Genomic DNA, 11,727 nt, shown 5'->3' on the forward strand with positions numbered 1-11,727 from the left:
GTGGAGCATGAAGACAGGCCCTGGATGGTGCAGCATGGGGACAGGCCCTGGTTGGTGGAGCATGGAGACAGGACATCAACAGAGCTTGGTGTTTATTACCAGAGGTCAGGACATCAACAGAGCTTGGTGTTTATTACCAGCGGTCAGGACATCAACAGAGCTTGGCGTTTATTACCAGAGGTCAGGACATCAACAGAGCTTGGTGTTTATTACCAGAGGTCAGGACATCAACAGAGCTTGGTGGTTATCAGATGTATTATAGGTCATCAGATGACCTAATGTTGGAGAAATACCCCACAATGGTACAGATCATGAATACTCCCATTTGCCCTGGTAAAATGTATTTAGTGACAAAGAAAATCACATTTTCACCAACTCTGGGCAGAGTGAGTGTGCATGTTTGAGGCAGCCCAATTCTGATATTTATTTCACCATTTTTATAATTTAACCTTTATTTAACTAGGCAAGTCAGTTGAGAACAAATTCAAATTTTCAATGAAGGTCTAGGAACAGTGGGTTAAACTGCCTTGTTCTCAGGGGAACATTGGGCTAAACTGCCTTGTTCTCAGGGGAACAGTGGGCTAAACTGCCTTGTTCTCAGGGGAACAGTGGGCTAAACTGCCTTGTTCTCAGGGGAACAGTGGGCTAAACTGCCTTGTTCTCAGGGGAACAGTGGGCTAAACTGCCTTGTTCTCCGGGGAACAGTGGGCTAAACTGCCTTGTTCTCCGGGGAACAGTGGGTTAACTGCCTTGTTCTCCGGGGAACAGTGGGTTAAACTGCCTTGTTCTCCGGGGAACAGTGGGTTAAACTGCCTTGTTCTCCGGGGAACAGTGGGTTAAACTGCCTTGTTCTCCGGGGAACAGTGGGTTAAACTGCCTTGTTCTCAGGGGAACAGTGGGTTAAACTGCCTTGTTCTCAGGGGAACAGTGGGTTAACTGCCTTGTTCTCAGGGGAACAGTGGGTTAACTGCCTTGTTCTCAGGGGAACAGTGGGTTAACTGCCTTGTTCTCAGGGGAACAGTGGGTTAACTGCCTTGTTCTCAGGGGAACAGTGGGTTAACTGCCTTGTTCTCAGGGGAACAGTGGGTTAACTGCCTTGTTCTCAGGGGAACAGTGGGTTAACTGCCTTGTTCTCAGGGGAACAGTGGGTTAACTGCCTTGTTCTCAGGGTAACAGTGGGTTAACTGCCTTGTTCTCAGGGGAACAGTGGGTTAACTGCCTTGTTCTCAGGGGAACAGTGGGTTAACTGCCTTGTTCTCAGGGGAACAGTGGGTTAACTGCCTTGTTCTCAGGGGAACAGTGGGTTAACTGCCTTGTTCTCAGGGGAACAGTGGGTTAACTGCCTTGTTCTCAGGGGAACAGTGGGTTAACTGCCTTGTTCTCAGGGGAACAGTGGGTTAACTGCCTTGTTCTCAGGGGAACAGTGGGTTAACTGCCTTGTTCTCAGGGGAACAGTGGGTTAACTGCCTTGTTCTCAGGGGAACAGTGGGTTAACTGCCTTGTTCTCAGGGGAACAGTGGGTTAACTGCCTTGTTCTCAGGGGAACAGTGGGTTAACTGCCTTGTTCTCAGGGGAACAGTGGGTTAACTGCCTTGTTCTCAGGGGAACAGTGGGTTAACTGCCTTGTTCTCAGGGGAACAGTGGGTTAACTGCCTTGTTCTCAGGGGAACAGTGGGTTAACTGCCTTGTTCTCAGGGGAACAGTGGGTTAACTGCCTTGTTCTCAGGGGAACAGTGGGTTAAACTGCCTTGTTCTCAGGGGAACAGTGGGTTAAACTGCCTTGTTCTCCGGGGAACAGTGGGTTAAACTGCTTTGTTCTCCGGGGAACAGTGGGTTAAACTGCTTTGTTCTCCGGGGAACAGTGGGTTAAACTGCCTTGTTCAGGGGCAGAACAACAGATTCTTACCTTGTCAACTCAGGGATTCAATTTTGCAACCTTTCGTTTACTGGCCCAATGATCTAACCACTAGGCTACGCTGCAGCCCCATATTGGTTTATGATATTTATTTCACCATTATTGGTCTTTTGACCAATTCACATCAGCTCTTTTCTCAGAGCCGATCTAAATTCGTCAAAAAGACCAATATTGGTTTAATAAAAGATCAGAATTGGGCTGCCTGTGTAAATGAAGCCTATGAACTAGACAGACTCAACAGACACGGGAACAGTAAGACATTTCAAACGCTGCCAATGAAAACCAGAGGCTGTATGTAGCCGAGTCGGAGAGCTGCTCTAGGATCAGTGTTTCCTTATAGATCATAGTGAATAAAAATATCCAATATCTGGACAGGAACGTGGGACGTATCCCAGCATTCCCTCCTCTCAGACACGTGGTTCACACAGCTACAAATCTTATTCCAAAGGTATTTTTTATTCAAAACAAAAAACAGTGTACACAAAAATCAGCCAAATGAAAATAGAAACCCTTACTCCCCCATCCTCATCCAATCAGAGGGTCGTGGTGGAGAACAGCTCGTGTGACACCAGTCAACAGAATGAAGTTGACTCTAGATACTGATCTAGGATCAGTTTACATTCAACCCTTTCAAATTAGGGCGACAACCAATAAGCTGATCTGGGATCAGTGAAGCAGAGAAATCATGGCACAATGGGTAAAACACGAGAAGAACAGGCGAGAGGACAGCTGACAGTTTAAATAAAAAAGACAAGTGTCGGTTGGACATTCGTCTACATCGGACAATAAAGTCGTCTTCTTCGTGCGGATTAATCCGATCGTCATGAGGAAGAAGGGAGAGAGTGAGAGGGGAGGGGTCATGCTATGAGACAAAACACCATGTTAGAAGTTTTCAGTTCAGGTGACAAGGGAAGGTGGTAATTTATGGTTAAATTAGTTCTGGTGTAGAAAGTAGCAATACTCCCATCTGGGGACTGTAGAGAGAAACTACATCTCCCAGAATTCCTCTGTAGAGCACTTCCAGATGAGGAAGTGTGTGATGATCTAACAGACCTGCTCTTAGTCTCCTAGTCCTCCCGACACATTTTCACACATGTACAATATTCACAATATATACACACACACACACACACCTCCAGCTCTCACTCTCAGACACACACTAAAGTCCATTATGATAAACCTTGCAGTTTGACCCAACAACAGGGTTCAGATGTCCTCACACACACACAGCGGTGCAGTGATGTCACTTGGAGTCCAGTAGAGGTGTGATGTCCTTGATGCCGTGTTCCGTTGCCACGGTGATGAGGTGATCCAGAGCGTTGAGCCGAGCTAAGAGCTTCACCACTTCCTTGATCTGCTCCCTAGAGAACGAGAGACAGTTATAACTAGCCTATTAAACATCTAAAAACTCACTGCTGGCCTGCAGTGGTGTAGGGAGCTGGTGCAGGGAGCTGGGCGCTGGTGCAGGGAGCTGGGCGCTGGTGTAGGGAGCTGGGCACTAGTGTAGGGAGCTGGGCGCTGGTGTAGGGAGCTGGTGTAGGGAGCTGGTGTAGGGAGCTGGTGTAGGGAGCTGGTGTAGGGAGCTGGTGTAGGGAGCTGGTGTAGGGAGCTGGTGTAGGGAGCTGGGCGCTGGTGTAGGGAGCTGGGTGTAGGGAGCTGGTGTAGGGAGCTGGTGTAGGGAGCTGGCGCTGGTGTAGGGAGCTGGTGTAGGGAGCTAGGCGCTGGTGTAGGGAGCTGGTGTAGGGAGCTGGGCGCTGGTGTAGGGAGCTGGTGTAGGGAGCTGGTGTAGGGAGCTGGTATAGGGAGCTGGGCGCTGGTGTAGGGAGCTGGGCGCTGGTGTAGGGAGCTGGTGTAGGGAGCTGGGCGCTAGTGTAGGGAGCTGGTGTAGGGAGCTGGGAGCTGGTGTAGGGAGCTGGTGTAGGGAGCTGGGCGCTGGTGTAGGGAGCTGGTGTAGGGAGCTGGGAGCTGGTGTAGGGAGCTGGGTGCTAGTGTAGGGAGCTGGGCGCTGGTGTAGGGAGCTGGGAGCTGGTGTAGGGAGCTGGGCGCTGGTGTAGGGAGCTGGTGTAGGGAGCTGGGAACTAGTGTAGGGAGCTGGTGTAGGGAGCTGGTGTAGGGAGCTGGTGTAGGGAGCTGGTGTAGGGAGCTGGTGTAGGGAGCTGGTGTAGGGAGCTGGGCGCTAGTGTAGGGAGCTTTTGTAGGGAGCTGGGCGCTAGTGTAGGGAGCTGGTGTAGGGAGCTGGGCGCTAGTGTAGGGAGCTGGTGTAGGGAGCTGGGCGCTAGTGTAGGGAGCTGGGCGCTGGTGTAGGGAGCTGGTGTAGGGAGCTGGGCACTAGTGTAGGGAGCTGGTGTAGGGAGCTGGGCCCTAGTGTAGGGAGCTGGGCACTAGTGTAGGGAGCTGGTGTAGGGAGCTGGGCACTAGTGTAGGGAGCTGGGCACTAGTGTAGGGAGCTGGGCACTAGTGTAGGGAGCTGGTGTAGGGAGTTGGTGTAGGGAGCTGGTGTAGGGAGCTGGTGTAGGGCGCTGGTGTAGGGAGCTGGGAACTAGTGTAGGGAGCTGGTGTAGGGAGCTGGTGTAGGGCGCTGGTGTAGGGCGCTGGTGTAGGGCGCTGGGCACTAGTGTAGGGAGCTGGTGTAGGGAGCTGGGCGCTAGTGTAGGGAGCTTTTGTAGGGAGCTGGGCGCTAGTGTAGGGAGCTGGGCACTAGTGTAGGGAGCTGGGTACTAGTGTAGGGAGCTGGGCACTAGTGTAGGGAGCTGGGCACTAGTGTAGGGAGCTGGGCACTAGTGTAGGGAGCTGGTGTAGGGAATTGGTGTAGGGAGCTGGGCCGTGGTGTAGGGAGCTGGGCCGTGGTGTAGGGAGCTGGCCCGTGGTGTAGGGAGCTGGCCCGTGGTGTAGGGAGCTGGCCCGTGGTGTAGGGAGCTGGCCCGTGGTGTAGGGAGCTGGCCCGTGGTGTAGGGAGCTGGCCCGTGGTGTAGGGAGCTGGCCCGTGGTGTAGGGAGCTGGCCCGTGGTGTAGGGAGCTGGCCCGTGGTGTAGGGAGCTGGCCCGTGGTGTAGGGAGCTGGCCCGTGGTGTAGGGCGCTGGCCCGTGGTGTAGGGCGCTGGCCCGTGGTGTAGGGCGCTGGCCCGTGGTGTAGGGCGCTGGCCCGTGGTGTAGGGCGCTGGCCCGTGGTGTAGGGCGCTGGCCCGTGGTGTAGGGCGCTAGTGTAGGGAGCTGGCTCGTGGTGTAGGGCGCTAGTGTAGGGAGCTGGCTCGTGGTGTAAGGGCGCTGGCCCGTGGTGTAGGGCGTTGGCCCGTGGTGTAGGGCGCTAGTGTAGGGCGCTGGCCCGTGGTGTAGGGCGCTGGCCCGTGGTGTAGGGCGCTGGCCCGTGGTGTAGGGCGCTGGCCCGTGGTGTAGGGCGCTGGCCCGTGGTGTAGGGAGCTGGCCCGTGGTGTAGGGCGCTGGCCCGTGGTGTAGGGCGCTAGTGTAGGGAGCTGGCCCGTGGTGTAGGGAGCTGGCTCGTGGTGTAGGGCGCTAGTGTAGGGAGCTGGCTCGTGGTGTAGGGCGCTAGTGTAGGGCGCTGGCTCCTGGTGTAGGGCGCTGGCTCCTGGTGTAGGGCGCTAGTGTAGGGAGATGGCCCGTGGTGTAGGGCGCTAGTGTAGGGCGATGGCCCGTGTGTAGGGCGCTGGCCCGTGGTGTAGGGAGCTGGCCCGTGGTGTAGGGAGCTGGCCCGTGGTGTAGGGAGCTGGCCCGTGGTGTAGGGAGCTGGCCCGTGGTGTAGGGAGCTGGCCCGTGGTGTAGGGCGCTGGCCCGTGGTGTAGGGCGCTGGCCCGTGGTGTAGGGCGCTGGCCCGTGGTGTAGGGCGCTAGTGTAGGGCGCTGGCCCGTGGTGTAGGGCGCTGGCCCGTGGTGTAGGGCGCTGGCCCGTGGTGTAGGGCGCTGGCCCGTGGTGTAGGGCGCTGGCCCGTGGTGTAGGGAGCTGGCCCGTGGTGTAGGGAGCTGGCCCGTGGTGTAGGGAGCTGGCCCGTGGTGTAGGGAGCTGGCCCGTGGTGTAGGGAGCTGGCCCGTGGTGTAGGGCGCTGGCCCGTGGTGTAGGGCGCTAGTGTAGGGAGCTGGCTCGTGGTGTAGGGCGTTAGTGTAGGGAGATGGTCCAGGTGTAGGGCGCTGGCCCGTGGTGTAGGGCGCTAGTGTAGGGAGATGGCCCGTGGTGTAGGGCGCTGGCCCGTGGTGTAGGGCGCTGGCCCGTGGTGTAGGGCGCTGGCCCGTGGTGTAGGGCGCTGGCCCGTGGTGTAGGGCGCTAGTGTAGGGAGATGGCCCGTGGTGTAGGGCGCTAGTGTAGGGAGATGGCCCGTGGTGTAGGGCGCTGGCCCGTGGTGTAGGGCGCTAGTGTAGGGAGATGGTCCAGGTGTAGGGAGCTGGCCCGTGGTGTAGGGCCCTAGTGTAGGGAGCTGGCCCGTGGTGTAGGGCGCTGGCCCGTGGTGTAGGGCGCTAGTGTAGGGAGATGGTCCAGGTGTAGGGAGCTGGTGTAGGGAGCTGGGAGCTGGTGTAGGGAGCTGGGCACTGGTGTAGGGAGCTGGGCACTAGTGTAGGGAGCTGGTGTAGGGAGCTGGGCGCTAGTGTAGGGAGCTGGGCACTAGTGTAGGGAGCTGGTGTAGGGAGCTGGTGTAGGGAGCTGGGCACTAGTGTAGGGAGCTGGTGTAGGGAGCTGGGCACTAGTGTAGGGAGCTGGGCACTAGTGTAGGGAGCTGGTGTAGGGAGTTGGTGTAGGGAGCTGGTGTAGGGCGCTGGTGTAGGGAGCTGGGCACTAGTGTAGGGAGCTGGTGTAGGGAGCTGGTGTAGGGCGCTGGGCACTAGTGTAGGGAGCTGGTGTAGGGAGCTGGTGTAGGGAGCTGGTGTAGGGAGCTGGGCACTAGTGTAGGGAGCTCTGTAGGGAGCTGGGCACTAGTGTAGGGAGCTGGTGTAGGGAGCTGGGCACTAGTGTAGGGAGCTGGGCACTAGTGTAGGGAGCTGGGCACTAGTGTAGGGAGCTGGGCACTAGTGTAGGGAGCTGGGGCACTAGTGTAGGGAGCTGGGCACTAGTGTAGGGAGCTGGGCACTAGTGTAGGGAGCTGGGCCGTGGTGTAGGGAGCTGGGCACTAGTGTAGGGAGCTGGTGTAGGGAATTGGTGTAGGGAGCTGGCCCAGTGGTGTAGGGAGCTGGCCCGTGTGTAGGGAGCTGGCCCGTGGTGTAGGGAGCTGGCCCGTGGTGTAGGGAGCTGGTGCTAGTGTAGGGAGCTGGGCTCTGGTGTAGGGAGCTAGTGTAGGGAGCTGGTGTAGGGAGCTGGGAACTAGTGTAGGGAGCTGGTGTAGGGAGCTGGTGTAGGGAGCTGGTGTAGGGAGCTGGGCACTAGTGTAGGGAGCTTTTGTAGGGAGCTGGGCGCTAGTGTAGGGAGCTGGTGTAGGGAGCTGGTGTAGGGAGCTGGGCACTGGTGTAGGGAGCTGGGCGCTAGTGTAGGGAGCTGGGCTCTAGTGTAGGGAGCTGGTGTAGGGAGCTGGTGTAGGGAGCTGGGCTCTAGTGTAGGGAGCTGGTGTAGGGAGCTGGGCACTAGTGTAGGGAGCTGGGCACTAGTGTAGGGAGCTGGTGTAGGGAGTTGGTGTAGGGAGCTGGGCACTAGTGTAGGGAGCTGGTGTAGGGAGCTGGTGTAGGGCGCTGGTGTAGGGCGCTGGGCACTAGTGTAGGGAGCTGGTGTAGGGAGCTGGTGTAGGGAGCTGGTGTAGGGAGCTGGTGTAGGGAGCTGGGCACTAGTGTAGGGAGCTTTTGTAGGGAGCTGGCGCTAGTGTAGGGAGCTGGTGTAGGGAGCTGGTGTAGGGAGCTGGGCACTGGTGTAGGGAGCTGGGCGCTAGTGTAGGGAGCTGGGCCCTAGTGTAGGGAGCTGGTGTAGGGAGCTGGGCTCTAGTGTAGGGAGCTGGTGTAGGGAGCTGGGCACTAGTGTAGGGAGCTGGGCACTAGTGTAGGGAGCTGGTGTAGGGAGTTGGTGTAGGGAGCTGGGCACTAGTGTAGGGAGCTGGTGTAGGGAGCTGGTGTAGGGCGCTGGTGTAGGGCGCTGGGCACTAGTGTAGGGAGCTGGTGTAGGGAGCTGGTGTAGGGAGCTGGTGTAGGGAGCTGGGCGCTAGTGTAGGGAGCTTTTGTAGGGAGCTGGGCGCTAGTGTAGGGAGCTGGTGTAGGGAGCTGGGCACTAGTGTAGGGAGCTGGGCGCTAGTGTAGGGAGCTGGGCCGTGGTGTAGGGAGCTGGGCACTAGTGTAGGGAGCTGGGCACTAGTGTAGGGAGCTGGGCACTAGTGTAGGGAGCTGGGCACTAGTGTAGGGAGCTGGGCACTAGTGTAGGGAGCTGGGCACTAGTGTAGGGAGCTGGGCTCTAGTGTAGGGAGCTGGGCACTAGTGTAGGGAGCTGGGCACTAGTGTAGGGAGCTGGGCACTAGTGTAGGGAGCTGGGCACTAGTGTAGGGAGCTGGTGTAGGGAGCTGGTGTAGGGAGCTGGTGTAGGGCCGTGGTGTAGGGAGCTGGGCCGTGGTGTAGGGAGCTGGCCGTGGTGTAGGGAGCTGGCCCGTGGTGTAGGGAGCTGGCCCGTGGTGTAGGGAGCTGGCCCGTGGTGTAGGGAGCTGGCCCGTGGTGTAGGGAGCTGGCCCGTCGGTGTAGGGAGCTGGCCGTGGTGTAGGGCGCTGGCCCGTGGTGTAGGGCGCTGGCCCGTGGTGTAGGGCGCTGGCCCGTGGTGTAGGGCGCTGGCCCGTGGTGTAGGGCGCTGGCCCGTGGTGTAGGGCGCTGGCCGTGGTGTAGGGCGCTAGCTGTAGGGAGCTGGCTCGTGGTGTAGGGCGCTAGTGTAGGGAGCTGGCTCGTGTGTAGGCCTAGGGAGGGCTGGCTCGTGGTGTAGGGGCGCTGGCCCCGTGGTGTAGGGCGCTGGCCGTGGTGTATGGCGCGTGGTGTAGGGCGCTGGCCCGTGGTGTAGGGCGCTGGCCCGTGGTGTAGGGCGCTGGCCCGTGGTGTAGGGCGCTGGCCCGTGGTGTAGGAGCTGGCCCGTGGTGTAGGGAGCTGGCCCGTGGTGTAGGGAGCTGGCCCTGGTGTAGGGAGCTGGCCCGTGGTGTAGGGCGCTGGCCCGTGGTGTAGGCGCTGGCCCGTGGTGTAGGGAGCTGGCCCGTGGTGTAGGGAGCTGGCCCTTGGTAGGGTACTGGCTGCGTGGTGTAGGGCGCTAGTGTAGGGCGCTGGCTCCTGGTGTAGGGAGCTGGTCCAGGTGTAGGGCGTTAGTGTAGGGCGATGGCCCGTGGTGTAGGGACGCTGGCCCGTGGTATAGGGCGCTAGTGTAGGACGATGGCCCGTGGTGTAGGGCGCTAGTGTAGGGCGATGGCCCGTGGTGTAGGGCGCTTAGTGTAGGGCGCTGGCCCGTGGTGTAGGGAGCTGGCCCGTGGTGTAGGGAGCTGGCCCGTGGTGTAGGGAGCTGGCCCGTGGTGTAGGGAGCTGGCCCGTGGTGTAGGGAGCTGGCCCGTGGTGTAGGGCGCTGGCCCGTGGTGTAGGGCGCTGGCCCCGTGGTGTAGGGCGCTGGCCCGTGGTGTAGGGCGCGGCCCGTGGTGTAGGGGCGCTGGCCCGTGGTGTAGGGCGCTGGCCCGTGGTGTAGGGCGCTAGTGTAGGGAGCTGGCTCGTGGTGTGGGCGCTGGCCCGTGGTGTAGGGCGCTAGTGTAGGGAGCTGGCCCGTGGTGTAGGGCGGCTAGTGTAGGGCGGCTGGCCCGTGGTGTAGGGCGCTGGCCCGTGGTGTAGGGCGGCTAGTGTAGTGGCGCTGGCCCGTGGTGTAGGGCGCTGGCCCGTGTGTAGGGCGCTGGCCCGTGGTGTAGGCGCTGGCCCGTGGTGTAGGGCGCTGGCCCGTGGTGTAGGGGCGCTTGGCCCGTGGTGTAGGGCGCTGGCCCGTGGTGTAAGGGCGCTGGCCCGTGGTGTAGGGCGCTGGCCCGTGGTGTAGGGCGCTGGCCGTGGTGTAGGGCGCTGGCCCGTGGTGTAGGGCGCTGGCCCGTGGTGTAGGGCGCTAGTGTAGGGAGCTGGCTCGTGGTGTAGGGGCGTTAGTGTAGGGAGATGGTCCAGGTGATAGGGGCGCTGGCCCGTGGTGTAGGGAGATGGGCGCTGGCCCGTGGTGTAGGGCGCTGGCCCGTGGTGTAGGGCGCTGGACCGTGGTGTAGGGAGCTGGACCGTGGTGTAGGGCGCTAGTGTAGGGAGATGGACCGTGGTGTAGGGCGCTAGTGTAGGGAGATGGCCCGTGGTGTAGGGCGCTGGCCCGTGGTGTAGGGCGCTAGTGTAGGGAGATGGTCCAGGTGTAGGGAGCTGGCCCGTGGTGTAGGGCGCTAGTGTAGGGAGCTGGCCCGTGGTGTAGGGCGCTGGCCCGTGGTGTAGGGAGATGGTCCAGGTGTAGGGAGATGGTCCAGGTGTAGGGAGCTGGCCCGTGGTGTAGGGAGCTGGCCCGTGGTGTAGGGCGCTAGTGTAGGGAGATGGTCCAGGTGTAGGGAGCTGGCCCGTGGTGTAGGGCCGCTGGCCCGTGGTGTAGGGCGCTAGTGTAGGGAGCTGGCTCGTGGTGTAGGGCGTTAGTGTAGGGAGATGGTCCAGGTGTAGGGCGCTGGCCCGTGGTGTAGGGCGCTAGTGTAGGGAGATGGCCCGTGGCGTAGGGCGCTGGCCCGTGGTGTAGGGCGCTAGTGTAGGGCGCTGGCCCGTGGTGTAGGGCGCTAGTGTAGGGAGATGGTCCAGGTGTAGGGAGATGGCCCGTGGTGTAGGGAGCTGGCCCGTGGTGTAGGGCGCTAGTGTAGGGCGCTGGCCCGTGGTGTAGGGCGCTAGTGTAGGGAGATGGTCCAGGTGTAGGGAGATGGCCCGTGGTGTAGGGAGCTGGCCCGTGGTGTAGGGCGCTAGTGTAGGGCGCTGGCCCGTGGTGTAGGGCGCTAGTGTAGGGAGATGGTCCAGGTGTAGGGAGATGGCCCGTGGTGTAGGGAGCTGGCCCGTGGTGTAGGGCGCTAGTGTAGGGAGATGGTCCAGGTATATAGCATCCATAATGTCCCTATAACCCCTTTAAAAGCCTTTATAGCATGTAATCACGTACTTGGCGTTCCTCTTGTCGATGTCGGACCCCCCCAGAGAACCTCTCAGCAGAGCAGAGGCCAGGTGGGTGAGGTAACGACAGAAGGGCTCCAGCTGAGGCAGGGTCTGCTGACCTTTCAACCCTACAAACCACTGGGCTGGGAAACACTCCACCACCTACACACACACAGGGTACGCAGACCGACAGACACACAGCCAGACAGACACACAGCCAGACAGACAGCCAGACAAACACACAGACAGCCAGACAGACCAACAGAAACATGTTGAACTAAAGTCATCTTAAAACATGGACAAGGTAGAGGTGGGATTCCTCAGGAACGAGGTGTGTGTGTGCGTACCCTCTGACTCTTCAGTACGCTGTCTTCCCCAGCCTCAGCGTTCTGTAGGGCCGACAGGATGTATCTGTTCAGGGTGGAGTCCAGAGCCAACTCCCTCACCGTGGAACCAGACAATACACCACTCCACTGGAGGATGTTACCTAGCAACTAGAGGAGGGAGAGGGAGTCAATATCTGTTACCTAGCAACTAGTGGGGGTCTATATCTGTTACCTAGCAACTAGAGGAGTGAGAGGGAGTCAATATGTTACCTAGCAACTAGAGGGGAGAGAAAGAGTCAATGTCTGTTACCTAGCAACTAGTGGGGGTCAATATCTGTTACCTATAGCAACTAGAGGAGGGAGAGGGAGTCAATATCTGTTACCTAGCAACTAGTGGGGGTCTATATCTGTTACCTAGC

General features: G+C 59.4%; 1 protein-coding gene across 1 annotated transcript in view; it reads right to left on the reverse strand.

The window, feature by feature from the left end:
* Positions 1–2,350: 2,350 nt before the first annotated feature.
* Positions 2,351–11,727, reverse strand: part of paxbp1 (PAX3 and PAX7 binding protein 1) — a gene marked incomplete in the record, with an annotated part of 74,920 nt that continues 65,543 nt past the window's right edge. The window contains 3 exon segments of the mRNA XM_031808988.1: positions 2,351–3,276; positions 10,990–11,144; positions 11,330–11,476. Coding sequence (XP_031664848.1) covers positions 3,159–3,276; positions 10,990–11,144; positions 11,330–11,476 — 420 coding nt within the window.

Source organism: Oncorhynchus kisutch, linkage group LG29, assembly GCF_002021735.2.
Source record: "Oncorhynchus kisutch isolate 150728-3 linkage group LG29, Okis_V2, whole genome shotgun sequence".
Taxonomy (NCBI): domain Eukaryota; kingdom Metazoa; phylum Chordata; class Actinopteri; order Salmoniformes; family Salmonidae; genus Oncorhynchus; species Oncorhynchus kisutch.